Here is a 27,655-nt window from a genome sequence, read left to right as displayed (position 1 = left end):
CCGGGACCCTGGATCGAGGCTCTTCAGGAAGGCCCACTGTGGTATCCTCAGCCGATGCACATAAAACGTACTAATGGAACTATAGGCTCTAACAAGCATTATGAGAAGGCACATTAGGATGTAAATAGAAGTTCCGCCACTGGACATGGACATACGCACTTGAACCCTCTAGCTTACCCAGTGGCGCGCCCTAATTAGTAGCTACCTAGACCATCTGAATATAGTAGACCACTATTTAGAACGTAGAGTTTTGTCCTGAACTTTGTTTCTACTATTTATCAATTACGATAGGTTTTGGGGCTTCGTATTTTCTTTTCCTTGGGCTGCGTCAATTGGGTAAAGACGCAATCACGCCATTGTGGTCGCCAGAGATGTGCTAGGGCTACCTACAGCTTTCCCCCGCATAAAAACGGTAGTCTACCCCTCCACCGGTTCGTTGGATGTCAGGGAGTTATTTTTCATTCAGAATCAAGAGACCTCCAAGAAACACCCCTCTCAGATCTAGAAGCTACCATGTCTGATCCTGCACCGCGACATTTTGAGACCCTCCAGCTCCATGCGGGGTAATCACCCCCGCCTCGATATGCATATCTACTGACCAGTATATTCTAACTATCTCAAAAGCCAGGAACCCGACCCTGCAACCAACTCCCGAGCCGTTCCCATCTATGCGACCACGGTAGGTCGAGTGCACAGCTCCAGTCAGGCTAGACACTGATGTCCATAGTCCTATACCTTCAATGACTCCGCACACGGTGCCAGGCTCTTTGGCCTCAAAGAGTTCGGCAATATCTACAGCCGGATAATGAACGTAAGCGAGACTTCCATATTAAACAGTCAGTTAGCTGAGTGCAACACTATAGCCCACAGTGGATGTGTTTGAAAAGCGTATAGCTGCACTCGAGGGCGGTGTTGCTGCAGTGGCCGCTTCGTCTGGACAGGCGGCCCAATTCATGGCCATCTCTGCCCTAGCACATGCTGGCGACAACATCATCTCCACCAGTAACCTCTACGGCGGGACATACAACCAGTTCAAGGTTCTCTTTCCGCGACTAGGAATCACCACCAAATTTGTGCAGGGGGACAAGGCAGAGGACCTCGCCGCGCTCATTGACGACCGCACCAAAGCCATATTTGTCGAGACCATAGGAAACCCTCGTTACAATGTGCCCGACTTTGAGGCTATAGCTAAAGTCGCGCATGATAAAGGTGTTCCCCTAGTGGTAAGTTCCGGTGGTATGTTGAGAACAAGACTGCTGGCTCACCTTTCGACCCTAGGTTGACAACACCTTCGGTGCTGGTGGCTACTTTGTCCGTCCCATTGAGCATAGTGCAGATATTGTCGTGCATAGTGCAACAAAATGGATTGGTGGTCACGGCACAACTATTGGAGGCGTCGTCATTGACAGTGGCAAATTTGACTGGGGCAAGAACGCCGCACGATTCCCTCAGTTCACGCAACCATCCGAGGGCTACCACGGCCTGAATTTCTGGGAAACCTTTGGCCCCATTGCGTTCGCAATCCGTGTTCGGGTCGAGATCCTTCGTGATCTCGGGTCTGCCCTGAACCCCTTTGCCGCCCAGCAGCTCATCCTAGGCCTGGAAACCTTAAGCCTGCGCACTGAACGCCACGCTGCCAACACCCTCGCCCTCGCAAACTGGTTGAAGAAGAACGAACACGTCAACTGGGTTTCCTACCCCGGTTTGGAAGAACACCCTAGTCACGAAGTTGCCAAGAAGTATCTCAAGCGGGGCTTTGGTGGTGTTTTGTCCTTTGGTGTCAAGGGCGAGGCAGCCGTGGGAAGTCAGGTAGTCGACAACTTCAAACTCATCTCCAATCTAGCAAAGTAAGCATGGACCTGGAGATTTCCCTATCAAGCGCGAGGACAAACTCAGATTTAACCGAGCATATAGTGTTGGGGACTCAAAGACCCTCGCAATCCACCCCTGGAGCACGACACACGAACAGTTGACCGACCAAGAGCGTCTAGACTCTGGTGTCACTGAAGATGGCATTCGTATATCTGTTGGGACTGAGCATATTGATGACATTATTGCCGACTTTGAGCAGTCGTTCACGGCAACATTCAAAGTCACTCGGAGCGTGTAATGTCTTCAATTTGTAAGTGGAGAAGGACCAAATGCTAAACGAGACTTGAGTACTGCATGAACCTGACTACGGCGTTGGGGTTTCCCGCCAGCTAGCTATATACCTAGTCCTTATTTACGTAATGGCAAATATGTCTGGTTACGATGTTTGTGCCTTGAACGATTATATCGGGCCAATTTACTGGACTTAGTAATCCTTATCATATAGCTCCTGTACTCCGTTTAGAAACAGTTACCTTCACCGAGTACTCTACAAGGCACCCTAATAGACGGAATCTGAGGTGTTTCTATGAATATACCTTCGCTTTCTGCGATTAGACAAAGTACCATAGTATAAATGTGGGATTGACCAACTAAGCACCTAGGAGCACGCATAATGCAGATCGAAAGCAGAGTCAAACAAACGAAACACGCGAATAGGTAGAAAGAATACAACCAAAAACACCCGACCGCCACGTGAGTATCAGCAAGTCCCCGACTTTTCAGACTCCGTTTTACCGAAGTACTTCGAATAGAAAAAAAAGACAATGAGATCGAAGGTAAGCAATCTCGTGAGAGATTCGCGAATGCAAAACCATTAAGATTTAGACCTCACGAGCTCAGTTGCCACCCAGCCATCAGATCAAAGCGTTGGAAGGATAAAGGGCTTGATGAGATAAATACAAATACAGAAAGTAAGGTAGGAAAAACTGGGTTCAAGGACTGAAAGACATATTTTCATCCCACCCTGTGAAGGCCGCTGAAAAGGTATTGCGTAAAGATGAGCTAAAGCCACGTCTTCAATGTGATCCCTGAGCCAAAACGCCACGGCATGGTTTGTAAACGAATTCGTATTTTCGAGAGAATCCAAATGCGAAATCGAGAAGATATGGGAAAAGGAAGTTGGTATCAAGACAAGAGGTTGAAAATGAACTGAGTGATGAAACATCTTGCGGACTTCAGCGAGGAACATCATCCGTTTCGTTCTTCGTGATTTCAAGTGCCGAGCCGACTATCTAACCATAAGGTTTCATTGGCCAGGAGGGGGTGGCTGCGATGGGTTACCGGGTTGCGCACCCCCCATCATGAAACCAGGAGGGAACAGCGGCATGCCTGGGAAGGAGAAGCCAAAACCGGGTACAGCTGGAGGAACACCGACATTATTGGCGTTCGACATGTCGCCCATTGGGGGACCTTCACGTTCACGACGGGGTGGACGGTCATGCTGGACGCGTGTCGAAACAGGGCCACGTTTGCCTCCAGTGTCGGTAGCAATCCGTCTACTGATGGCTTTCGATGAAACACCAGCACCGATTTCGATATCTGGCTCTTCGACAATCATGCCCGATTCAATGGGCCTTCCTCCAGTGCCACCGTACTCCGCGGTGAGCATCCATTTCCGATCCGCTTCTGTGAGCCTCTCAATTGGAATGATGCTGATTCCCGTCTGATAATCACTACAATCACGTGGCCCAAAACCAACACCCCAGCGTGTTCTTAGCTGCATATCTCCAGTCTTATAAGACTCCATCCCTTCACGAGCATTGATGGCGTCTTGCCTACTAATCATTTTGATAAAGGCATGGCGTTTGTCGACATTCACAATGCATGTTTGGACAATACCGAACTTTGAGAAAAGGGAGCGCAGATGGGCTTCAGAGGAAGTTACGCCACCAACGAAGAGGGTACGACTGAGAACTTTGATGTTGCCTTGGCCGACGGAGTAGTCCCACTCAATGAACTTAGGGCCCGGGGGAGGAAGTGTAGGGTCCTTGCGTTGAGGAGAAGGGGAACGGCGTCTCCGTCCAACAGGGCTGCGTTGACGGTAGTCGTTTCCTCGCCGGCCTCGTGGATCGGCACCTCGACGACCAGGAGAATCACCGTGGTACTCTCCATAGACAGGACTATCACGTCGGCGTGGCGGAGACACATCGCGGCGCCTGTCCCAGCCGGGAGAACGAGAGCGACGGCGATATCCGCCTTGGGGAGAGCGCATGTAGTCACGGTCACGTTCGCGTTCTCCAAAATCGCGCGGCTGTGAGTCGGCATGACCACCCCAGTCGTTGGCGTTCTGACCAGCGAGGTTGAATCCAGGGGTTTGAGTAGGGTTGAGATTAGACATGGCGCCGGGGTTAGACAGAGTGAGAATCTGTAAAGCCGTAGCCCACTGATCCTGGGGGATGCCTTGTGCAGCCAACACTTGGAGAAGCTGGAGCTGCTGCTGCAGTCCATCGGGCGTCATCGTGGGTGGCTGCGCTGGGGGTGCAGTCGCCTGCGGTAGAAGAGCAGCTAGAGGATTCTGAGCGGCTGCTAATGGCGTCGGAGTATGACTTTGACTTTGCGGCTGCACCAACGTTGGGTTCTGAGCCAGGCCACCTAAGGCAGCGAATGGATTTGTCACAGCCCCATATGGATTTACGCCAGCCGGGTTGGTTTGAGATTGTAGAGTATGGTCTACAGTCGAAGAGGCGGGCTGCGGGAGCGTACCCTGCTGGCTCAAGGCGCTGAGAGGATTGACAGGAGCAGCAGCAGCTGGAACGGCCGGAGCTGCGGTGTTCTGCTTGGCCATATCCGCCAAGGCTTTCAGAATGCTGGAGGTGTCTGGCGCTGGCTGAGCAGGGGTAATAGAAGCGGCACCATTAGTTGCTACTGGTGGTTGCTGCTGTGTGCCTCCGAGCAGGACGTTATTTGGGGATGGAGAGCCTTCTGGAGTGGTCGATTCAACATCTGGTATAAGCAAGTTAGAACTATAAAATCCCCAAACATAGCGCACGGAAGAGGACTCTGAATCCTTGACCGGGGCCAACGGCCTTGATGTACAAGCAACCGTCATAAAGGAAGGCATTGCTTACTGTTGGACGAAGGTGCGTTCAATTTCTGTTTGAATAGCGCAAGCAGTGCGGCGGGAAAAGTGTATCCACGCTCCCAAATGTCGACCAGCTTTTTGATTTTTTCCTAAGAAGACGAATGAAATACGTAAGTTAAATTATTCGTCACCAAACGACGGGAAGAAGTCGCTAAAATGTGTGGTTTCTATGCAGGTCAAAGGATGTGGTGCGGGATATACGTAGAACAGAGTCTTAAGATCGGCAGCGCGAGACGGTACATCATCGCGTCTTATTGGCCTTATGTATATGCCCGCAAATCCGGTGGGATGGGATAACTCGCATGTATGCATCTAGAGCGTACCTTTTGATCTTCTGGCGCAGTGTTTATGATATCGTGCATCAAGACAGGTAACAGCTCGGTCACTCGGTTAACGCCAGCGGCAAACGTTCCATCAGGAGCGGCACTACCAGCGGGCTGTCCTGCTTTGCGCGCTGCATCTACCCATTGTCGAGTTACTGAATCTACGACATAGAGTACGCCCAACTTGTGTGTGCCTGGTGCCTTCTTGAAATGTGTGTAGATTTTTTGGATAAGGACGGATTCATTCTGCGAGGTTGGAGGAGAAGTTAGCTTGCTATACCGAAAAAGTACATGGTTCAGGTGGCTGAGAGTAGTACCTGGACATTTGCCGTGCATAGCGACGTTATACTGTTGATCTTAGAGCCTGAGACACCCGGGGCTTTGAGAGCCAGCATCGACTGGAGATAGTTGTCCAGTTCTGCTACTGCGGACGACATGGCGTGTCTGCTGCGAAGTCGCAATTCAAGACTGAAGCAGGTTGAGCACGTTAGTGCGCGTTGACACTATCGCGCCGATGGATGAAGTTGCAAGAGATGATTCAATGTAGCAGGCTCCCGACGAGTCGCTTCTACTGGGAAATCCAGCAAGGAGCAATAGAATACTGAGTGCTAATGACGGAGGGCAGCAAGGATTCCGTATCGCGGAGCTTCAGTCTATGCGCTGAAAATGATAGCCTAAGCTGAGTTCTGGTCGCGTCACTACGGCCAGGGGGCCTTTGGCCTACAGCGGAAACACAGCGATCGCGTCTAAGGCCTGTTCAGCTCGTCAAAAAGTACATGTACAGAGTACGACCTATCGCAAAAAAGTGATGAGGATCAAAAAGAGAAGAGAAAGTGATGAAATTACAACGAAGAGGTTCGAGCTGGTTGGTTGAAAGATGAAGATGGGTTGAGGTTGTAGAGGAAGGCAGGGGCTGGATGGCGATTTGAATGAAAGTTTCATTGGTGGTAAAGGTCATGTGAATGCAAAATTCTAAGGTAGGGTAGTTACTCCGTTGGGTTAACTAACTTAGTAGTTAGTTAACTAGTTAACTAATAGCCGCTGAGTCAGCTGTCAAAAACAGTTGGTGTCACGTGAGCTCCCGGTGAGCCGAATGGGGCCGATGGCGGGATCTCAACGAAGGATCGTCCCTCGAAAAAGAAACCCATCAACGGTCCTCCTGTCACCCACAAAGGATAATACCCTGTTCCTAAAATAAGTACTTGATGTGTAAATATAGTCTTTCAGGCTCAGCGCCAGAAGGAGCGGGCTCACGTACTCTCCGGGGTCCAGCCGAGCACTGATCGAGACTTGCCGAGGGATTGAGTATGTAGATACTTGCCGACGTCACCAGCCATGATCCATGGGCGATATAGCTAAAAAGCACGGAACATGGGGAAACTAGAGGCTCATACGGATTTTGAAGACCATTACGGAGTATGTACATAAGCTAAGATTTACGCAGCAGAGTAGATCTAGACTATCAGCATTGATAGTGTGTACTCGGTGTTGGTAGTCGCATGCTGAAACATACACAGTAGCCCTCATCCAAGACTGCCTAGTCTACTCCAGACTGCCCTGTGCGATGACGGAAGCTGGCGGGAGACGCAGGCGGCAGAAGCTCCGAGTTCTGTTGTGGTGGAGTCGGGAGACCGGCCCCATAGGCTGTCCTGGTTACGGCCAGATGGAAAAAAGATGGGACCGAAAACAGCTTTCACGTTCTCCCGAAACCTGAACTTCTTCTCTTTTCTCTCTCTCTGCTATCTACTCTGTCCTCCATCTCCTCTCCATCTCTTTCTTAATCAATCAACTCCACTTTCAGGTTGTTTGATCAGATATGGCTTCCACACTCAGACTTGGTACCTCTGCTCTCCGCTCCAGCACTCTTGCTGGTAAGCCGGCTGTTCAGTCTGCTGTCCTCAACGGCCTGCGCTGCTACTCTACCGGCAAGACCAAGGTCCGTCTTTGCGCCTTAGTTGGTTTGACTGTATGCTGTGCGCCTGCTAACCAATATTTTGTTCTGTTCAGTCCCTGAAGGAGACCTTTGCAGACAAGCTCCCCGGCGAGATCGAGAAGGTCAAGAAGCTCCGAAAGTACGCATATTCTCGCCCTCGAGGCCCGTTATTGCGATAATCGCTAACAATGGTGATTGAAATTTGTAGGGAGCACGGCAGCAAGGTCATTGGCGAGCTCACCCTCGACCAGGCCTACGGTGGTGCCCGTGGCGTGAAGTGCCTTGTGTGGGAGGGTTCCGTTCTCGATTCCGAGGAGGGTATCCGTTTCCGTGGTCTGACCGTAAGCGTCGCCGTGAATACTTTTGTCATTTCGAAGCCAGCCTAATATTTCTTAGATACCCGAATGCCAGAAGCTTCTTCCTAAGGCCCCCGGTGGCGAGGAGCCTCTTCCCGAAGGTAAGGAGCTCTGACACGGAAACTCAAGAGTCGACGAATGGAACAATTGTTAACGGATGAATAGGTCTTTTCTGGCTGCTTCTGACTGGCGAAGTTCCCTCCGAGCAGCAGGTTCGCGACCTGTCTGCTGAGTGGGCTGCTCGCTCCGACCTCCCTAAGTTCATTGAGGAGCTTATCGACCGCTGCCCTAGCACTCTTCACCCCATGGCTCAGTTCTCTCTTGCCGTCACCGCTCTTGAGCACGAGTCTGCCTTTGCCAAGGCTTATGCTAAGGGTATCAACAAGAAGGAGTACTGGCACTACACCTTCGAGGACTCCATGGACCTCATTGCCAAGCTGCCCACTATTGCTGCCAAGATTTACCGCAACGTTTTCAAGGACGGCAAGGTTGCTCCTATTCAGAAGGACAAGGACTACTCCTACAACTTGGCCAACCAGCTCGGCTTCGCCGACAACAAGGACTTCGTCGAGCTGATGCGCCTGTACCTCACCATCCACTCCGACCACGAGGGTGGAAACGTCAGTGCTCACACCACCCACCTTGTTGGTAGCGCTCTGAGCTCTCCCATGCTGTCTCTGGCTGCTGGTCTTAACGGTCTTGCCGGTCCTCTCCACGGATTGTAAGATTCCGCTCCTCATAAATTGCCTGATACTCTACATGTCCTTTACCTAACCATTCGTTTTCTATAGGGCCAACCAGGAAGTCCTCAACTGGCTCACCGAGATGAAGAAGGCCATCGGCAATGACCTTAGCGACCAGTCCATCAAGGACTACCTCTGGTCTACCCTCAACGCTGGTCGCGTTGTTCCCGGTTACGGTCACGCCGTCCTTCGCAAGACCGACCCCCGCTACATGTCTCAGCGCGAGTTCGCTCTCCGCAAGCTGCCTGATGACCCCATGTTCAACCTGGTCAGCCAGGTTTACAAGATCGCCCCTGGTGTCCTGACCGAGCACGGCAAGACCAAGAACCCTTACCCCAACGTTGATGCTGTAAGTTTTACGTCCTGTTTACCGAATCTGGCACCGTATACTGACAACTTCCTAGCACTCCGGTGTCCTTCTCCAGTACTACGGCCTGACTGAGGCTAACTACTACACTGTCCTCTTCGGTGTCTCCCGTGCTCTGGGTGTCCTTCCTCAGCTCATCATTGACCGTGCTCTCGGTGCTCCCATCGAGCGTCCCAAGAGTTTCAGCACTGAGGCTTACGCCAAGCTTGTTGGCGCTAAGCTGTAAATGCTTTGAACGATTAAGATTTTGGGGAAAACTATATCTTTATGATTAACAAACAGCCATTTTGTATTTTATCTAACGTCTTCTTGGACTGGAACGTACCAAGTGTTGGGGTTAGTTCGATTAATGTATGATAGCACTTGTTCGAGCAGGCCTTGTAACAACACTTTAATTCCATGTCATCCATTACTTTGCGATCAAACTTAGGTCTCCAGCCAGTATGTAGGCCCGAATGAGACATTATAGCACAGTCTAGGGTTTGGATAACAACCAAGAGTGAGATATTGCGAGCGGCATACATAGTCTTTGTACGCGTGAAGTCCGAGCATTGAACCAGCACGCGCCTCAAGTCCCACGGTGGTCTGGGTGCCTCAAAAAGGCCTTTTGTAGTAGAGAAATCGCGGACTGCTCCGTAGATAAATATGACCACGGAGTAGTCCGTACCTGCTCTCTAGAATCTAGATACCTTGACGGCGACCGTCAAGTAGGAGACGGAATTCCGTTTTTGTCGGTAGAACACTTGCCCGAGAGCTTTCTGCTCAACGGTTTCTCTGTTGGGGCACCCGACTTCCTCCGTCTCCCAACTGATGACCCGAGGAAGGTAATTCCATACACCGCCCGGCCTGAACTGGATTAGCGGGGATCGGCCCGTGAGCTCCTCCGATCGGGCTTAGCGCTCCCGCTTTCCCGTTTGATTGGCCGACTGGGGGGAAGTTCCAGGCGCAGCTTGATGAATCGGAGCCTGAGGCCGTCTCCGGACTTGTTGTCGTCCCAACTTTGAGTGACAGGAGCTACCGTGTACTTACAATCCCTGTTCCTAGAGGATTATTCCAGAGTCAGCTGCAGAAATATAATCCCCGTCCCACCTGTCTTCTTTATATATTCTGTTCCTCTCGGTTTTCTTTTTCTCACTCCCAATTCTCTGCCTGTCTGCAAACCATATCTATCTCAACCAGCGTCGACATCCCTTGTATCGCAATTCCGTTGAACATCTGCGTTCTGGTCGATTTCACTCATCTACTCTGATCCATTAGGCGACGAATCCCCTAAATCCCTTGGTCAGGGCCCCTTTCAGTGTTTTCCCCGAAATCAGAGATGTCTTCAGCGTCGGAAGAGTTGGGCACTGTCCCTAAGCTCGAGAAGAAGCCCGTCAAGTTCAGTAACTTGTTACGTACGTATCTCTCCTTGTCATTAGCAGACTGATGCTGATATATTTGGTATAGTGGGTGCTGGATTGAACATGTTTGAGTAAGTACCTCAATATATTCGTCTAAATCGTTGAAAGTTTGTTGCTGACATCACGGTCAGGGTCACGACTCTGGGACAGGTACATATTTCGGATGCGCGACTTGAATGATTCCTAACTGATGCCGTATCTAGCCACTGGAAGTGATCAAGACAACCATGGCTGCAAACCGGGGCGATAGCTTCGCTGGCGCTATGGGTCGGATATGGGGTCGTGGCGGGATTCTCGGTTGTAAGTGAACCCGCAATCCGCACACCCGCACATCCCGAGGCATGGGGTGGATACAGCTTTTTTTGGGGGCTAACGCGTGTTTATCGCGAAGACTACCAAGGTCTCATTCCGTGGGCCTGGATTGAGGCCTCTACGAAGGGCGCTGTCCTCCTGTTCGTCGCCTCTGAGGCGGAATTTCGCGCCAAGGTGCTTGGTGCGCCCGACTTCCTCGCGGGTATCTCGGGAGGCATGGCCGGTGGAATCGCCCAGGCCTATGCCACTATGGGTTTCTGCACTTGCATGAAGACCGTTGAGATCACGAAGCATAAGTTGGCTGCTCAGGGTGTCAAGCCTCCCAGCACTTTCGCTACGTTCATGGATATCTACCGCAAAGAAGGTATTAGAGGAATCAACCGTGGTGTCAATGCTGTTGCCATCCGTCAGACCACCAATTGGGGTTCCCGATTCGGTCTTTCCCGTTTGGCAGAGCAGGCTCTTCGTAAGGTTACTGGCAAGGATGACAACCAGAAGCTTAGTGCCATCGAGAAGGTTATCGCATCAGGACTTGGTGGTGGACTCTCTGCCTGGAATCAGCCGATTGAGGTCATACGTGTCGAGATGCAAAGCAAGACTGAGGATCCCAACCGTCCCAAGAACCTTACGGTCGGCAAGGCTTTCAAGTATATCTACGACTCGAACGGTATTAAAGGATTGTACCGCGGTGTGGCCCCCCGAATTGGTCTTGGTATCTGGCAGACCGTTTGCATGGTGGCTCTTGGTGACATGTAAGCCTCCCTCCCCTCCCCATTCATTGTTGACAAGCATGACGACTCCGTCTCCTGCTTCTCGTATCCCGATTTCAAGCGATTTACCGAGGTGTGAGACAAGGCTAACTTGTGGGTCTCCGCTGCACCGAATAGGGCCAAAGAGGCAGTCGAAAAACTGACTGGCGATAAAGTCACCGCGAAGCACTAGAGAAGGTTTGAAATACCCTTCTACCGTGTAGGATGTTTTTGAGGTTAGAGTGGCTATGTCAAAATATGTTATGCATGGACTCGACAGGTTTCGAGTATTGCATGCATCTGAGCTATGTTATAATGTTTATACTGCTGCAGAATGAAGATAAAACTGTCACACTATCCTGGGTTCATCAGCAGACCGTTAAGCAAGTTGATGTCGTGGTCAATAAATTATAGTACGCGAAAGCGAAACCTAATCCTACTAAATTGCAAGAATGCAATGACTCAGTTTGTGTCCACTTTCACTCAGCACTGCACTAGCTCACTGCCCAGGTTGGTCTATAGACAACATGTCCGCTTCGACAAGTACTTGCTAGCCATCTTCATATCTGTTTCATGTAAATGAATGTCACTACTTAAATCATGCCAGCATGCCCTGAACCGCTTGGATACGAATAGTCCTCAAAGTATCTAACTACAAATCTCAGTGTGAGGTATACAGGGTCTGGGAAACATGAGACTAAGAATACAGAGATTCGGTTGTATTACAGCCACACATCTACAGCCACAATAACTATCACAAAAAGAGTCGAAAATGAAAAAGCAAAGGAAAAGATATCTGCGGGATTTATCTAGGACACATGGTGAATTCGACGCTCAGGCTTTCGGTTGTTTGGTCCCGGAACAGTCTAGCATATATTGTGTACAGGTTTTGAGAGTCATTGTGCGTGGATGTGCGAGGATATTCAGACGGTGAGGCCGAGGTCAGAGGCGTATGGGAGCTGGGAGAGGTCACCGACGGAGGCAACGGAGGCCTTACCGGAGAGGAGGGACTTGGCAAGCTAGAATGAAATGTTAGTTAGTTACTCAGTTGGGTGAAATACAGAGAAGATATGGCTTACATCCTTAACCTGGGCCGCAGTGACGCTGTCGACACTCTGGGCGACCTCGCCGATCTGGTAGGGCTTGCTGCCGTTGATGAGAGCAGAACCGGTAGCCTCAAGGCCGGTGGCGAGGGTCTGAGCTGACTCAAGAGCCTGGAACTTGGCGAGAGCGGCGGCCTTCTTGATCTCGTCGGCGGGAACCTCACCGGCGGCGGCCTTCTTGAGAGCCTCAGCGACGCTCTTACCGGCGGCGGCAACCTGGTCGGCTTTGCCGCTTAGAGTAACGGTAAGAAGACCGGCATCGGAGTACGCGTAGTTCTTAGTTGAGACGCGAAGCTGGTTGAAGCCCTGGGTGGCCTGGCCGAGAAGCGAGAAGCCAGGAGTCCACTTAATAGACGACTCACCGCCAAGGAGAGCAGCAAGGACGGAAGCAGCGGGCTTGTAAGCAGATGTGCCGAAGGCGCTGGTACCGGGGAAGGCAATCACAACGGAGTTGCCAGCCTTGGTGGAAATACGCTGTTCACCACCGTAGTAGTTGGAGGCAGAGTTGGACTTGAGCTGGTATTGACCGGAGGTGCCGGCGCTGGGGAGATCCTTGAAGAAATCACCGACCCACTTCGAAAGCTCCGCAGAGCTGACACCGCTGCCCACGAGAGCGATGTTGGACTTGGCGTAGGCGTTCTTTGCGAACTCGGCAACAGCTTCAGCTGAGAGAGTCTTTTCGTAAGGGGCGTGGGCGGAGGGAGTAATGGTCTCACCGAGACCCTGGTGGAAGGCAACACCGTGGACGGCATCGACAGCGACAGCCTCCGGGTCGTTGGAAATAGCAACCTGCCTGAGCTTCAAGAGCTTGGCGATGATTTCGTTGAGCTCGTAGCCTTTATGCAAATGACGGTTGTTAGACACCCAGAGACCGAGTTTTCACTGCGCCCTTTGTCAACATGAACTTACTAGGGTACTTAGTCTGAGAAGCAACCTCTGCCAGAAGCTCGACAAAGTAAGGAAGATCGTTCGCAAGAAACTTGGTCTTGAGAACAACGTTCTCACGCGAATGTGTCGAGGAGAATTCACCACCCAGCAGCTCAACCTCCCGAGTGATCCGCAGCGCGGAGCGTTTGAGTGTAGACTATCGATTGGTTGGCAATATGGTCAGTTCATGTTGAAGTCCGCCGGAAAAGGACGCAAATGCGTATGAAGCAGCAATTGATGCGGGAGGACAAACCTGGAAAGCGAAGAGCTCAATAGCATCGGAGAAACCAGGGAAAGGCTGGTAGCGGGTACCGGCCTTCGCAACCAAGGCGAGAGTACCAGTGACACCAGCAGGATCTCTGTTGGCAACCTTCACGCCAGAGGACTCGGAAACATCGTACTGAAGACCGGGGGTAGTGGCAGAGGCCATACCCCGACGACTGGCAGCGCTCTGGAGCGCACGGGGCGCATTTCGACTGATGGCGGACCGCGACAGCATCATCGCATGTGTAGGAGAACAATTAGGTGAGGAGCGTGAGGAGCTGGCGACTGCTCGACAGCAATTGAGAGGGTGGTGGTGGAGGTAAGGAGGGGAGAAGACGGCTCTCTGCTGGCTGGTGGTTTGACGACGTCTGAAAAGCTTCAAGTTGATGCCGGCGTTGTGATTACTCGCTCTCTAATTGGCTGCAATTGCGAAGGCGGGCGGAACCGGTAGTACTCATCATGTGACTATAAATGACTAATCCCAGCACGTGAGGCTGAGGGCCATAGCGATAAGAGAAAAAAAGACAATACAGCAGAGTAATAATGGAACTGAGCTGCGACTAGCAAAGTCTTATAGCTTCAAGTTGCTGAACAGACTACTTCACTTTATTCCCCCATGGTATTCTCGCGGTGACCACCGTACTCCTTCTAGAGAATTGAAGCAGGAAGATTCTCTAGAAGACTAAAAAATGGCTTCCCAAGTATGCGAAAACACGCAACTCGATCATCAACATCTTGCGCAATAGCTAACGACCGGGACGGCAGTATGCGGCAGAGCTCTGTATGCTCTTGGTTGAAGATAACTTCGGCGAGCTCTTCGGGGTATGTTTGTCTTTCGTTCTCAAAGACTCAATTTCTGGGTATAGTAGGACGACTGCATCGCTGACCCTCGGAAATTGCAGCGCATATTCTCGACTTTGCATCGCTATGAACGCCTCACCCTGCCACGACTATTGGGGCTTACCCGTTTATCTGAAAACCGGTTACGCGCTGCCCTCATTGCTATGATCCAGCATCATCTCGTTTACTTCTATACTGCCATTGAAGAAGGCGGTGTCACCTACTACAGCGCCAATATGCAGGCAGCATACTACCTCGTCCGCTCGGGGAAAGTCTTGGAGCTTGTGGAGAATCGACTGGGAAAATACGCCGCAACTGTCCTGTCGACCATCATGTACCTCGGGCACGCGCAAGTAAGCCATCTTGAAACGCTGCCGGACCTACGGCCGGAGGCACCGAATACCAATGGAGCCCATGATGATGAGGTGGAATTATCCGAAGAAGAAAACGGGGCGAACGGGACGAATGGTGAACATGCTCTGGACCAATCGGCCCTCCTTCATCCGACACTTAAAGCGCTTGCGGGGCATGGATATATCGTTCGAGTCCGAGAAGCGCATTTTCAGAGTAATGCTGATAACATCCTCAACATCGAACGTCAAATCAGATTAGGAGATTCCGCGCAGAGCATGAAAGGAAAAAAACTCGAAGAATACGTGTTAGAGAAGACGGCGGACATGCTCAAGGAAAAACTTGACGGGGACCTCACTCGAGGACATCTCGTTAACGGAGTGCCACGGGGAGTTAAACGAAGTCGCGCTAGTGGAGGTTCAACCGACGCTGATAATCAACGTGAACGATTTGACTTGGAGGACGTAGACGGAGAGGAAGAAGATGAATGGGCCGACGATGAGGTCCCCATGGATGTACGTTCTTATTCTCATCCAAGCGGCTATATACACATATATATTCATTCATTTATTTCAGAACTAACCATTGGCACGCCAGTCGTCACTGACGGTTCGCGTGAACTACGAAAAGCTGGATGTCGCGCTCCGGAACCGACGCTTCTTTGAGCTAGCTGAGCGCGACGCACCCCCAGAAACAGCACAAATCTACGACTACCTCCTCCGTCGCATCGAGTATCAAACTAGTCGATGTAGAGATACCTCCGAAATTCCCCGCGAGGGTGAAGAAGGCGAACAATACTCGGCTGCTATACCCCTCAGCGCTGTCGCCCACGACATCAACCCTTATCTAGACCTCGTAGGGTCCCTCGGGTCACTAAACACTTCTACTCACAGACTCGGCAAACGCTCGCTTGACGACGCAATCAATGAGGACGACGACGACGAGAACGGAACCAGCGGTAACAGAACCTTCGAAATAGACCAACATCTCTGTCTTCTCGCCCAACCCCCACTCAACCTCACCTCTAAACGCCTCAATGGCGGTATAATCCACTGGACCATTGAATTCCGCCACCTAGCTCGCAAACTCCGCCACCTCGAACTCGAGCGCATTGTGGAAGCCCGCTACGGCGATGTCGCTCTCCGCGTGCTCCGCGTCCTACAGGCGAAAGGGAAACTCGACGAAAAACGCCTGCAGGAAATCAGTCTCCTTCCCTTCAAGGATCTACGTCAAGTCCTCGCATCAATGCAAACTGGCGGCTTCGTCGATCTCCAAGAAGTCCCCCGTGACGCGCAGCGCCAGCCCTCGCGCACAATCTATCTCTGGTACTATGACCCTGACCGCATTCGCGACAGCATGCTACAGGATACATACAAGTCAATGTCACGGTGTCTCCAGCGGTTAAACTTCGAGCGCGGTCGGCTTAGGGACTTTCTTGAAAAGACGGAGCGCAGCGACGTCAAGGGAAACGAGGAATTGTATCTATCTGAAGGAGAGCTTGAGAAACTGCGTGAATGGAGGGCCAAGGAGGCGTTGTTGCTTGGGGAAGTTTCCCGGTTAGATGATATGGTTGCTGTGATGCGAGATTATTGAGCTTGGCATACATGTCCTCATGGGATTTGGCATGGCATAACGAGCAATGATGATATTCAAAAGTTCCCTGTATATCCTGGATTCTAACTGACGAGAGCGATAATAGACGCGACTATAGTATTGATTAAACCGGCCACTTAGAATTACTCTGCCACTACTGCTCGAGTTGACGCTACGACAATTAGGACTCAATATAGATATACAAGGCGAAGGGACAGACCTCCGTATGCATGACTTTGAAGTCGTTGTCTTGGATTGCAAATGCATCGCTATATACAGCGTGGAATAATAGGGAAATGAGAAACGAAGAAAGCCGGCCGGACACATAGCTACACCATTAACACCGATGTACGGAGTACGTACTTTGGAAACCAAAACAATAACAGGAGGGGAATCAACGAAAAAGCATCAGAAAAGCCTCCTAGACCGGACCAGATAGATCAAACACAAACTAGAGCTGTCTCATAATACATGGGCTCCTACCCTACTTCACTTTTATCACTCCCGCGCATCCCGTTCAAACCGTGACTCGTATAACATGTCGCGTAACTGAAAAGCACCGCGTAGGAAATATGAGGGGACTCGGCTAGCTTTCACGAAGATCCTTCAATAGCTGATGACTGAGCGTGGTTCTGCTCAGGATCTTGGTCGACCGCATTGGACTGGCCTGATTGTTTCTCTCCGTTTTGTATAGCATTACTTCCATCAGCTTCTGGAGCGGAGTCCGTCGCGCCCAGTTTAGCCTCGGCAGCTGCAAGTTTCGTCTTCGTCGCACCGAGCTCCGCTTGAAGCGATTTAATATAGTCAATAGCCATCTCCACGGTGCTGGCTTTGCTAATTTGCTGGTTACCAGCCTTCTCTTTATCCTTCTCGTTCTTTCCATTGCACGCCGCTACTTCTTTACTGAGTTTCATTTGAACGTAAGCAGCCGGAATAAGAGCTTCGATCTCTTTCAGAGCAGTGTTTATGCGGTTTCGTCGTCCTTGCTCTGCAAGCTTGTGATTTGTGCGCTTCGAGCTTAAATTTTCGGCCAAAGTTTCAGGGTATGATACGCCGGGAAGAAGCGTTCCCTCCAAGATTTGTTGATAGTTGGACTTCAAACCGGCTAGATATGCGGCCGATGTATCACCGGAGACCAATGGCTGTATATTGGGGCTGATTTTAGGCCGCAAGCTAGGACTAGGATGTGACGAACTAAGACTTTGTCGCTTCCTGCCGATAGGGCCTAGCTTCGGGGTGTCAGATTTCCTGGGGACGGGTCCGCTAGGAGACGGCATAGCGACAGAACGAGGGCTGGGCGCGACGGAGACGGAATGATTGTCTTGATGCATCGTGGCGTTGACCGACATATTCGGGGATGAGGTGCTTGTCGGCATAGCCGTATCTATGCGAGCTACCTGCGGCCGCAAAAGTTGTGCTGGCGGATTGGCTGCCTCCGGAAGTACGACATCCTCCATCACCTCGTCCTGCGGTTGGGCCATTGGTTGTTGAGTAGGAGTCAAATTATGATCTGGGGCAGACCGTGCGTGCGGTGATCGCTGCATCCGCATCAACATGGCGGGCGTCGCAGGTTCGTTGGGATTCGGCTGTTGCTGAGCTTGCGGGGCAATCGCGGGAGACCTTCGAGCGGGTGGTAACGCTGGTGGTGGCATCAATGGCTCAGAGAGTGGTTCCGGAGATACTGAATCCTGGCCCGAGCTCTCCGCACTGCCGAAATGTGACACAGTACCATTTAGGGAATGCGAAGTAGGGTTCACTTGGCCTTCTGTAAGGGTGCTCATAACCTCATCCGTCAAGCGAGACTTCGTCCGCACCATAGGTCGAACTGATGGAGACTGCTGTTTTCTGGCCCGGGATTGAAAAGACTTGCCCGCAACTGACGGTCGACGTCGGTTTTTCCGCGTCAGACCTGGTGATGATGGGGCAGACGATAGAGGAAAGCTACTGTCAATGGGCGAGGGGACGAAATTCACTTCTGTGAGGGGACCAGATTGGATAGGAAAACCGTTCTGACTGTTGGTATGTTGAGCCTCAATCGCTGGCGAACTAAGCGGACTGAAGTATTCCCCAGGGATGGTGTATTCTGGCTGTCTGAATTGAGATTCCAATGGGGTCATTGCTGGAGAAACAAGGGGGGTGTAAAGAGCCTAGGGGAAGACAAGTTTAGCCTACGCAGGTACTGGCTGGGGGATTAAACTCGAATCATACCTGTTCCTCCATCATTCGAGAATATCGATCGTACATTTCCGGATTATCACCGACGCGCTGTGGGTAGGGCGCTGCATTGCCATGAAGTTCAATGCTATTGGGAGTGGGCGGAATTATCATCTGGCCCTGCGGAATATAAGGCTGGGAGGATTGTGGCTGCGTCTGTTGCTGCATTTGAGCAGAGTGAAACATCTGGGGTTTCTGGGTGTAGAATGCCGGTGTCATTGGGCCATTTGAGTAGGACGAGCTATGTGGTACTCCATGTTGGCCGTGGCCGGCGATCTCGACGGAGAAATCGCCTAGCATGCGGTTGTACGATTGTGATTGATCGGTGATACCATCAGAATTCATGCATACCATCTGTTGCTGCTGGGGCGGGGCGGTCGAGGTGGCCATTCCAGCAACTTGATGGGCGACGGAGCGAGAAGGGATGTGATCTGTCGGTCCGTGTTGCCCCTCTAGATCCTGGAACCCGAATTCTAGGAAACTGCTAAACTCGTCTTCGGCGGGCTGAGGCATGTCCGACCAGGACATTATTGAAGGATCTTGATCCATGACGAAAAGGATCTTGGGTGCGAGTTCGTGCCCTCGGTGTCAATGCCTGCTGTTGTACTCTTGGGCTACGGTGTTGAAGATGGATGGGAAACTGTGGTGGAAGGACGAGGCGGGAACCGAGCAAGAGCTTAACGATAACGGCCAACGGCGGAGAAAAGGACCGGGAAGTCAAAATCCAATACAGTCTCCCCGGTGTTTAGTCAAAAAGTGTGAAGAAGCGGGCGAGGTTGAGGAGGCTCAGGTAATGCAGGCGAACATGGCGGGTGAAAGATGAATCAAAGGATGAGGCAAGACAGGCTAAGAGAAGTCATATAACCGGGAGAATATTAAGACGAGACGGCCTGGCGGAAAGGACGCAGAGATGAAGCGTGGGGAAGATTGGACTAAGCTGAGAGTGGGAGGTCGAAGTCAGTCGGAGTGGGACACACGAGATGGAGGGCGCCCGGTTCAAGAACGATTCTCTGTGACTGCGCCTACAGCTGCCATGATTTCTCGAACTGAGCTACCCAGATCGTGATCTCTGTAGTGTCTGGATTCTGAAATTCTATAGCGTTTCGCAAACAGGATCGACCACAAGTACCACTGCACCAGGCGAAGAACATAAGAGCACTCTTGAGTCTTGACTCTTGTCCTGAATTTCCGCCGCACCACCGTTTTCTCTCCACCCATGGACCTCGATGGGTCTGGTCGGACTGGTTCCACCGGGGTGTAATTTGGCTCAGCAGCAACAGCAAATCGAGCTCGAGGCGATAATTGAAACAGCGTTGACTGGCAACTATGTACTTATACTCTGTATTGATAGAGGAGGATAGGCGGCTAACATGCGAAGCCCTCAAAAATCTTTCGGGCGGTTTTCAATGCGGCAGCTGCGCTAATCGGTTTAATCGGCTGCGCTGCACTCCGGAGAGCATGTACAGTACTACCATCAGGCGGGCTGGAGTCTCGATTCGGGTTAAAAGCTCTCACCACTGACCAGTCGCACTTGCCGGCGCAGGGACCGCGAACCAAACTCTAACTTCCCCCTTCCGAGCCCTCTTGTTCCTTATGGCCTGGAAAAGCCCGCAAACCCGATGCTACTCCGGTCTACGCCCGTGAATCCCTACCAAAGTGCCTATCTTGCTGTACCGACTCGTAGACAGACTCGCATTTTTGCTTGCTATGCGGGATGGTTCCTATTAGACGATCATTCCCATTTACGTAACCTTGACGGACAAGGCCGACATAGGGCACTAAGATTATGGTTAAACGACGCCATCTACCCTCTAGCTAGGCCATTTATGCTAGGTTGATGTCTAGGTGGGTATAGCTGCCCATGAGCCACCGACGAAGCGGATGCATGCAATAAAATATCCTAGCCTAGCGTGATGAAACCTTACTAGCAGTCTAGCACTCAAGAGTCAGCTTGAGGGAATCTCAATGTTCATTTGCTACTGCGCTAGAGCCGATTTTACATGAACCAGCCACTGAAAGAGCCATGCAGAATGCCTAGCTAGTCGGCTTGGAGAGCCGGCAGCAACGCTACCCCGTAGTGCCTAGAGTCCTGGCCGGGCGAAGAATCCTGATCTCCCGGCCATGGGCTGGACATGATATGCTACTAGAGGGACATCAAGTGGCTAACCTACGGAGTACATACATAGCAATACGGCGGAAATGCCAGATAGAGATCATAAGATTAGTGAGGTGCTTAAGACTTATCAGCCCACCACCACTAGACATGGTCCTAGTATGCGTATTGGCGTGACCGTAAGATGCGGGGTTGCGAGGGGTCAACGTGACTCGATCTGACAATACCAGACAAAGCCATGTTTAGCTTATCGACAACTTCATTCTCCAATGTTTGCTTTCACTGTTCAACGTCCACGGCTACAATTTTCGCGTCACCATGAGACCGCCTGTTCCAGAGGTTGCACCCCCGCGACCTCGCAAGTCGTCGCTTGAACAACAACAGTGGATCGATCCCCGCAGTGCCACTCCCTCCACCTTCTTCCTGGCCCGCAGCCAGCGCCCAGATGATCGCGAACACTCCCCAGTCGAAGAGAACTTAAGGAATAGTATGTATGGCGTCCAGAGCTTTGACGAAACAACTTCCACGTCTTCGAGTGTAGCTGCTCTTCTATCGGAGCTCGACACCTCGTCTGTCAGCAAGCCCGTTCCTATCCCAGCCTCCCCCGCGCCTTCACAACAATGGAAGATCAATTTGGAGGAAGCAGACGATGCTATTTTGACCGCTCAACATGATAAAACACTGAAAGGTTTCGAATCTTCACATGCCACCAGACTGGAACCACCATTGCATTCGTCGAATCTGACATCGCCCCGACCTTTGACTCCGCTCAACTTTTTGAACTCCGATGACCACTCATCCCTCCCAAGCAGTCCCAAGTCCATCACTAATCAGTCTACGAGACACCTCGATGAGATCTCTATAACGGATGACCTTAGTAGTCAGGCTGTTGCTTCTGGTGATGAAGATGATGATTCTCGACCGACAGTCAATCCAAGCTCCGACTCGGCGTCGCAGCTCATCATGCCGAGTATCACGATACCTAGCCGGAGGCCCTTTACAGAAAAAGGAAGAGCTCTTGGCAGGGTGAAACTCCTCGTCGCTGGAGCGTCTGGTATGTGTATACGAAGTAAAGACGTTGGATTTTTTTGAGCTAACACGTTCAAGGGTCAGGCAAAACATCCCTCATCAAGTCAATAGTGCAGATTTGTGATGATATTGTACATGTTGACCTATTTGACGAACCTTCTCACTCGCTGTCTGTTTCGCGCCACGAAAGAATACCACACACCGCTCCTCGATCAGCTCATTTCCCTGCACCCATCTCCGAGATATATGCTAGTTCAAAACCTTATCCTACTTGGTGGTCGGACTTGGAAGACTCTCGAGTTCTCCGAAGACGGAAAAGCTCAGGCGAGCTTGTCCTCGAGCGCAATATTTGCTTTGTCGATACCCCAGGAAACCGATTGAGTCAAACTGGGCAGCTGGATGCTGTTATTCGATACGTTCGCCAGCAGCTCCGTCGTGCTACATCGGCACTCGATTTTTCGAATGTCGATTTTCAGAACATGCTCGCTGGTAATGGAGGGTCGCAGGTGGACGCTATCCTATACCTAATATCTCAGGGTATGTATACAAAACCGAAATATAGATATTTACTTACTCAGGTCTACAGAAAAGCTTGTTACCGACATAGAGTGCATCAGCAAGCTCAGCGCCTGGACCAATGTGATACCACTCATAGCCAAGGCAGACCTATTGACCCATGATCAAGTTATAAGTTTGAAGAAGGATTACAACGAGAAAGCTCGGGCAGCTTCTTTAAAACCTCTTCTCTTTGATGCCTCTTCAGATCTCAACGAACCCCCTTTCACAGTTTCATCCGCCAAGTCGAATGATGATTCTATCATGGATGCCAGTACTTTGATGAGCCCGGACTATATACAGCCACTGGTTGAATCCGACCTTATGTCTTTGGTTCAAACCCTCTTCGACCGCGAGACTCTGGCGTGGATTCGACATTCCGCTGCCAAAAAACTCGCACAACGGCAAAGGGATATGATGCTCCGCCAACATAATCCCTTACAAGACAGTGCTCTATCGTTCTCATCTAGCCCTTATGGTCTAGCTCCGAGTTACGCAATGGCCCGGGTATCTGATTATTCGAGGCATGAGGAAAAGCGTGCTCGAATACAATTGGCGAAGTGGGCATCGGACTTGCAACAAAGTCTCCAGAATGAACGGGAACGGTACGCGGCATTGGCGAGGGGCGAACGAGCTGTCTGGTTGACTGAGCGACTGGGAGAGTGTGTTGTAAATGGGTCTCTTGTTCCAGTCACACAAATGCCCGGATTCTCCGAACTCAATGCGTCATCCGACAGACAGAATGGTAGTCTTCTTGTCCGGACCCAAGACGGCCGAAGACTTGAGTATCACTTCACCAATATTACTTCTCTCGATCCTCTTGGTGTCGTTCGGTGGTCTGACGAGCTAAAGCAGCGAGGCTGGACGATTGTTCAAATCGTGGGTAGTTTCGGCGTCGTTGGAGGACTCGCTTTCTGGCTCGCAAAGACCTGGGGCTTGTCTTCGCGGAGTTTTCCAGAATGGCGCTCCGACTGGTGATTGCACCAGTGACTAGGTCGTTTATAAAATTGACAATACGAACCTCGGCCCTGAAAGTTCACTCTTCATGCATGTCTCATCCTAGTCTATAAAGACACCACGCCATCACGACCATAAATCAATATCCTCACGAATATCTTGTACTATCTCTCACCTCACGCTATTTACCAATCTCTCTCTCTTGGCTGGCGTCTAATAGTTGTGACATGGCGTGTTACCATGCGTTTTCGAGTACTTAACTCCATATGCGACGTTTTCATATTCCTATATCTCCTATCACCCTCTATACCCCCGCAAGGATCTGCACCCATATACTGGTTATATCGGCCGATTTGAAGATCAGTGTTGCGTACTTAGATGAAGGTTGAAAACGCTAGGCGTTATCGAAATATCAGCTGGATCTGGAGTTTAGGTTAGCGCTTGCCTTGAATTCCAATGCATTACAAAAGTGTGTCTGGACGTTTTACAAAAAGTAGGACCTGCTATCATCTTGTAAAGCTGTAATTGAGAATCAAATATTTTTGTGTCATAGTGGTGCATGTTTTATAGCTAGTTGGGATTAGAGTATTCATAAGCTGAAGTGATTCTCTACAAGTTTATTTTCCTTTCTGATCCTCAGCAACAAAGTTTTCCGCGGCCGCAAGACTTTAGAAGTTTGATCCTGATAACATAGTAGGTCTCGGGGTTTCTGCTCCGTAGCCAGCCCTAGCTTGCCCCAGGGATTGACCTCGGGAAATTCATTTGCGACAGGTCTAGTGAACAAGACACAGGATCCAGCGCAGGCACACATTTCTCTACAACGGGAGGGAAAGAAGAATCAAGTAGAAGAACTAGACCGTATTGTATTGGTTTATTAAATAAAAACGCTCAAAACGCCACGAGATTGACATCGTCGTTGATAACATAAAAGACATCACCTTCTGCCGCTCCATCAATTAAAAAAGTAAACCGAAGCGGTTCAATGTCGTAAGACAGAATATTCGTTTAGCTTTTTGTTTTCCTCGTGAAGTTGATCTAGTCAACCTCTTCCATGGCGCTCTCGCCAGTGGTGGCGGCCGCAGGGGTCTCCTCGGTGCTGGCAGCCTCGGGCTCGGCCTCCTCGTCGATGTTCAGACCAAGGGAGACGAGCTTGTGGATGCGCTCAGCGAAGCTAGCGGGCTCATCAATGGTGAAACCGGAGACAAGCAGAGAGGTCTCGTAGAGGAGCTGGGTGATGGACTTGACGGTGCGGTCGCTCTCGCCGTCAGCCTCGACCTTCTTCTTGAGCTCCTTAATGATGGAAGACTTGGGAGAAATCTCGAAAGTCTTCTTGGAGGACATGTAGGAGCTCATGGAGGTGTCACGGAGGGCCTGGGCCTTCATGATACGCTCCATGTTAGCAGACCAACCGAACTGGCCGGTACGGATAGCGCAGGGGGAGCCGATGAGCTTGTGCGAGACAACAACCTTCTCGACCTTGTCGCCGAGGATGTTCTTGAGGCTCTTGGCGAGGTCCTCGAACTCCTTCTCCTCCTTTTCACGCTCAGCCTTCTCCTCCTCGGTCTCCTCGAGCTCGAAGTCCTTGGTGATGTCGACGAGCTTCTTGCCATCGAACTCCTTCAGCTGAGTGAAAGCATACTCATCGATGGGGTCAACAAGGAACAGAACCTCAAAGTCCTTCTGCTTGAGGCTGTCCAGGAAGGGCGACTTCGCGACAGCCTTGATGGACTCACCAGTGATGTAGTAGATCTGCTTCTGGTGCTCCTTCATGCGAGTGACGTAGTCAGTGAGAGAAGTGTTCTCGTCACCAGACTTGGTGGACTGGTAGCGGAGAAGCTTGGCGAGGGTGTTACGGTTCTGAGCATCCTCGTGGATACCAAGCTTGATGTTCTTGGCGAAGGCGCTGTAGAACTTGTCGAACTGCTCGCGGTCCTCAGCAATCTCGGTGAAGAGCTCAAGAGTCTTCTTGACAATGTTCTTCTTGATAACCTTCATGATCTTGTTCTGCTGCAGGGTCTCACGAGACAGGTTAAGAGGAAGATCCTCAGAGTCGACAACACCCTTGACGAAGCTAAGCCATTCGGGGATGAGGTCGGTGGCATCGTCAGTGATGAAAACACGGCGGACGTAGAGCTTGATGTTGTTCTTGGTTTTCTTGGTCTCAAAGAGATCGAATGGAGCACGCTTGGGAACGTAGAGAATGGCACGGAACTCGAGCTGACCCTCAACGGAGAAGTGCTTGACAGCGAGGTGGTCCTCCCAGTCGTTGGAGAGGGACTTGTAGAAGGCAGCATACTCCTCCTCGGTAATATCGGCAGGGTTGCGGGTCCAGATGGGCTTGGTCTTGTTAAGCTCCTCCTCTTCAATCTTGGACTCCTTGATGGTCTTCGTCTTCTTCTCCTTCTTCTCCTCATCATCGTCAACCTCCTCAATCTTAGGCTTCTTCTCATCACCCTCCTCTTCCTTAGTCTCAGCCTCCTCATCCGGGACCTCCTTCTCGGTCTCCTTCAGGACGTGGAGGTAGATGGGGTAGGAGATGAACTCAGAGTGCTTGCGAACAACCTCCTTGATACGGCTCTCCTGGAGGTACTCGGTCTGCTCATCCTTGAGGTGGAAGATCATCTTGGTACCACGGCCAAGAGGCTCACCCTCGGTGTCCTGGGTAAGAGTGAAAGTACCACCAGCTGAAGACTCCCAAATGTACTGCTCATCATCGTTGTGCTTGGAGATGACAGTGACGCGGTCGGCAACGAGGTAAGCAGAGTAGAAACCAACACCGAACTGACCAATCATGGAGATATCAGCACCGGCGGAGAGAGCCTCCATGAACTGCTTTGTACCAGAGCGAGCAATGGTACCAAGGTTGTTAATGAGGTCCTGGTGAAAGTGTTAATCACCAACGTCCCGCAATATGTCTGCATGATCCGGGAGAACTTACAGCCTTGGTCATACCAATACCGGTGTCACGGAGAGTGAGGGTCTTGTTCTCGGCATCGGGGATGATGTCGATGCGGAGATCCTTGCCCGAGTCCAGCTTGGAGGGGTCAGACAGAGACTCATAGCGAATCTTGTCAAGGGCATCGGAGGCGTTGGAGATGATTTCTCGCAGGAAAATCTCCTTGTTGGAGTAGACAGTGTTGATGATCAGCGAAAGCAGCTGAGAGATCTCAGCCTGGAACTCGAAGGTCTCAGACATTATGAAAGGTTATGATCTGGGAGAGAATGAATGTTAGCTTGGGGTTTTCCAATTGCGCATGTCCAGCAGAGCGAAGCGGGGAATTGTTGAACTGAAGCAATATAACACTTACAGAAACAGAGGGGAGCGGTGAAGAAGTGAGGGGAGTAGTATGCCACACAGGCGAGATATGATGGAGAGTAGAGGAGTGAGAGAATAGAGGGAGAGTATTTAAGCAAAGAAAGGAGGATGGATGAATGGATGAAAGAAAAAACGAGGTGAAGCGGCCGACTTAATGTTTCTCTGGGCCTGGAGGGACACACAAACCAAACTTTCCACGACGATCCAGCAACTTCCACAACTTCTCCGCCCCTTCACTTCCAGCGCCTTCCAGCTTCCACTGGCCGGCCCCCTATTTTCAGCCTCGCCTGCCAATCACCAGTGGAATCCCTCCTGTTTTGCCTCACTTCGCCCCTCTAGCTTACACTGCTCTTCCCCTTGATAGAAATTTGAAGCATCAACCAAACGATTCTATTCGCTGTTTGTTCTTCCTCTGTACATCGGAAATTAATGCTGCCTCGTTCCTCAGGCGCTTAATCTAGAACGTTCCGCTCCACCAGATGGCGCGGGGCCAATCATCGATCTGAAATCTCTGTTCATGTACTGTAAGATCCGTTGCCCGGGCTGCTGCGCGATGCTCTCCCACAGCCTAAACCAGTAGCAGCAGCGATTGCTATAGGCATTTTCTAATTTCTGGAGCCTGCAGGTTGTAGGCAGTGGTATAATCCGTCAATTGAAAGGGACTAGTCTAAGGCTGCCATTGTGGAGGCAATTCTCAAGGCTCGGGCTCAGCCTGTTCTCACCCCCTGCGGAACCTTGGGAGCGCTTTCATCGCATAAGGATACCCAGGTGCTACATAGATGATAGGACTTACTCCGTAGTCTCTGAATTTACTGACACCGTTCAATCCATAGCCCGTAGATGCTCAGTTGATATTTAATTTCATATTGATGCCTCCAGTCCCTTTCCTGCACCTGGCTATCTCTAAGCAGGCTCTTGAGACGGGCAATCTCACTAAGAGCTCAACATCACTCACTAACGCATGACCAGATCAATCCATGTTCAAATACGTAGATGGAAACACAACATCTAAAGACCATCCTCAAAATAGAAAGCAAGGAAAGTATGCTAGGCAGAATCCCAAGCAGAAAGAAAGAAAAAAGATATTAACAATACGGGCCTGGAGCTCGCTATGCTAAGAGTGGAAAGAAAGGTCATGACAATAAATAGAGCAAAACGTCATGAAATACCAGCCAAACGAACCCTCAGTAGAAATAGAAATGAGTATGAGACTTTTCCAACCGCTAAATGCATGGTAATGGGGGTAGCGTCGCACA

General features: G+C 50.9%; 9 protein-coding genes across 9 annotated transcripts; 5 read left to right on the top strand and 4 right to left on the bottom strand.

Moving 5' to 3' along the window:
• The first annotated feature begins 294 nt into the window (after nucleotides 1-294).
• On the top strand, nucleotides 295-2,324 carry BDW74DRAFT_41247 (O-acetylhomoserine aminocarboxypropyltransferase/cysteine synthase family protein). Its single transcript, XM_073732722.1, has 6 exons — nucleotides 295-563; nucleotides 625-679; nucleotides 728-811; nucleotides 864-1,223; nucleotides 1,279-1,847; nucleotides 1,915-2,324. The coding sequence occupies exons 1-6, from the start codon at nucleotides 514-516 to the stop codon at nucleotides 2,108-2,110; spliced, it is 1,314 nt and encodes a 437-aa protein (XP_073582257.1). The 5' UTR covers nucleotides 295-513; the 3' UTR covers nucleotides 2,111-2,324.
• A 794-nt stretch (nucleotides 2,325-3,118) lies between these two features.
• Nucleotides 3,119-5,714, bottom strand: BDW74DRAFT_169025 (Nrd1 complex RNA-binding subunit; the record flags this gene model as incomplete). Its single annotated transcript, XM_073726929.1, has 4 exons — nucleotides 3,119-4,815; nucleotides 4,941-5,043; nucleotides 5,278-5,523; nucleotides 5,595-5,714. The coding sequence occupies 4 exons, from the start codon at nucleotides 5,712-5,714 to the stop codon at nucleotides 3,119-3,121; spliced, it is 2,166 nt and encodes a 721-aa protein (XP_073582256.1).
• Nucleotides 5,715-6,982: 1,268 nt separating this feature from the next.
• Nucleotides 6,983-9,576, top strand: cit1 (citrate (Si)-synthase CIT1). Its single transcript, XM_073725022.1, has 7 exons — nucleotides 6,983-7,213; nucleotides 7,285-7,349; nucleotides 7,419-7,551; nucleotides 7,607-7,667; nucleotides 7,732-8,287; nucleotides 8,358-8,658; nucleotides 8,714-9,576. Exons 1-7 carry the CDS (start codon nucleotides 7,094-7,096, stop codon nucleotides 8,900-8,902), a joined length of 1,425 nt encoding a protein of 474 aa, XP_073582255.1. The 5' UTR covers nucleotides 6,983-7,093; the 3' UTR covers nucleotides 8,903-9,576.
• Nucleotides 9,577-9,602: 26 nt separating this feature from the next.
• Nucleotides 9,603-11,677, top strand: BDW74DRAFT_41151 (putative mitochondrial DNA replication protein (Yhm2)). The gene is made up of 6 exons (XM_073732720.1): nucleotides 9,603-10,070; nucleotides 10,123-10,147; nucleotides 10,208-10,226; nucleotides 10,280-10,376; nucleotides 10,468-11,140; nucleotides 11,276-11,677. Exons 1-6 carry the CDS (start codon nucleotides 9,995-9,997, stop codon nucleotides 11,328-11,330), a joined length of 945 nt encoding a protein of 314 aa, XP_073582254.1. The 5' UTR covers nucleotides 9,603-9,994; the 3' UTR covers nucleotides 11,331-11,677.
• A 383-nt stretch (nucleotides 11,678-12,060) lies between these two features.
• On the bottom strand, nucleotides 12,061-13,669 carry BDW74DRAFT_169022 (ubiquinol--cytochrome-c reductase subunit 2; the record flags this gene model as incomplete). The annotated part of the gene is made up of 4 exons (XM_073726928.1): nucleotides 12,061-12,156; nucleotides 12,217-13,076; nucleotides 13,150-13,324; nucleotides 13,421-13,669. 4 exons carry the CDS (start codon nucleotides 13,667-13,669, stop codon nucleotides 12,061-12,063), a joined length of 1,380 nt encoding a protein of 459 aa, XP_073582253.1.
• Nucleotides 13,670-13,974: 305 nt separating this feature from the next.
• Nucleotides 13,975-16,432, top strand: BDW74DRAFT_156554 (putative DNA directed RNA polymerase III subunit Rpc82). Its single transcript, XM_073725021.1, has 3 exons — nucleotides 13,975-14,253; nucleotides 14,334-15,137; nucleotides 15,220-16,432. Exons 1-3 carry the CDS (start codon nucleotides 14,215-14,217, stop codon nucleotides 16,213-16,215), a joined length of 1,839 nt encoding a protein of 612 aa, XP_073582252.1. The 5' UTR covers nucleotides 13,975-14,214; the 3' UTR covers nucleotides 16,216-16,432.
• A 376-nt stretch (nucleotides 16,433-16,808) lies between these two features.
• Nucleotides 16,809-18,957, bottom strand: BDW74DRAFT_179940 (phosphate-sensing transcription factor PHO4; the record flags this gene model as incomplete). The annotated part of the gene is made up of 2 exons (XM_073729590.1): nucleotides 16,809-18,362; nucleotides 18,424-18,957. The coding sequence occupies 2 exons, from the start codon at nucleotides 18,955-18,957 to the stop codon at nucleotides 16,809-16,811; spliced, it is 2,088 nt and encodes a 695-aa protein (XP_073582251.1).
• Nucleotides 18,958-20,806: 1,849 nt separating this feature from the next.
• Nucleotides 20,807-23,718, top strand: BDW74DRAFT_41124 (uncharacterized protein). The gene is made up of 3 exons (XM_073732719.1): nucleotides 20,807-21,596; nucleotides 21,650-22,108; nucleotides 22,158-23,718. Exons 1-3 carry the CDS (start codon nucleotides 20,861-20,863, stop codon nucleotides 23,102-23,104), a joined length of 2,142 nt encoding a protein of 713 aa, XP_073582250.1. The 5' UTR covers nucleotides 20,807-20,860; the 3' UTR covers nucleotides 23,105-23,718.
• Nucleotides 23,719-23,739: 21 nt separating this feature from the next.
• On the bottom strand, nucleotides 23,740-26,556 carry hsp90 (chaperone Hsp90). The gene is made up of 3 exons (XM_073725020.1): nucleotides 26,392-26,556; nucleotides 26,022-26,295; nucleotides 23,740-25,960 (listed from the first exon to the last, which is right to left on the bottom strand). Exons 2-3 carry the CDS (start codon nucleotides 26,277-26,279, stop codon nucleotides 24,119-24,121), a joined length of 2,100 nt encoding a protein of 699 aa, XP_073582249.1. The 5' UTR covers nucleotides 26,280-26,295; nucleotides 26,392-26,556; the 3' UTR covers nucleotides 23,740-24,118.
• Between the last annotated feature and the right edge of the window lie 1,099 nt (nucleotides 26,557-27,655).

The sequence above is a fragment of the Aspergillus multicolor genome, assembly GCF_047715735.1.
Source record: "Aspergillus multicolor strain CBS 133.54 unplaced genomic scaffold BDW74scaffold_19, whole genome shotgun sequence".
NCBI lineage: Eukaryota > Fungi > Ascomycota > Eurotiomycetes > Eurotiales > Aspergillaceae > Aspergillus > Aspergillus multicolor.
Note: the sequence above shows the minus strand (reverse complement) of the source record. Positions and strands in the feature narration are given on the sequence as shown.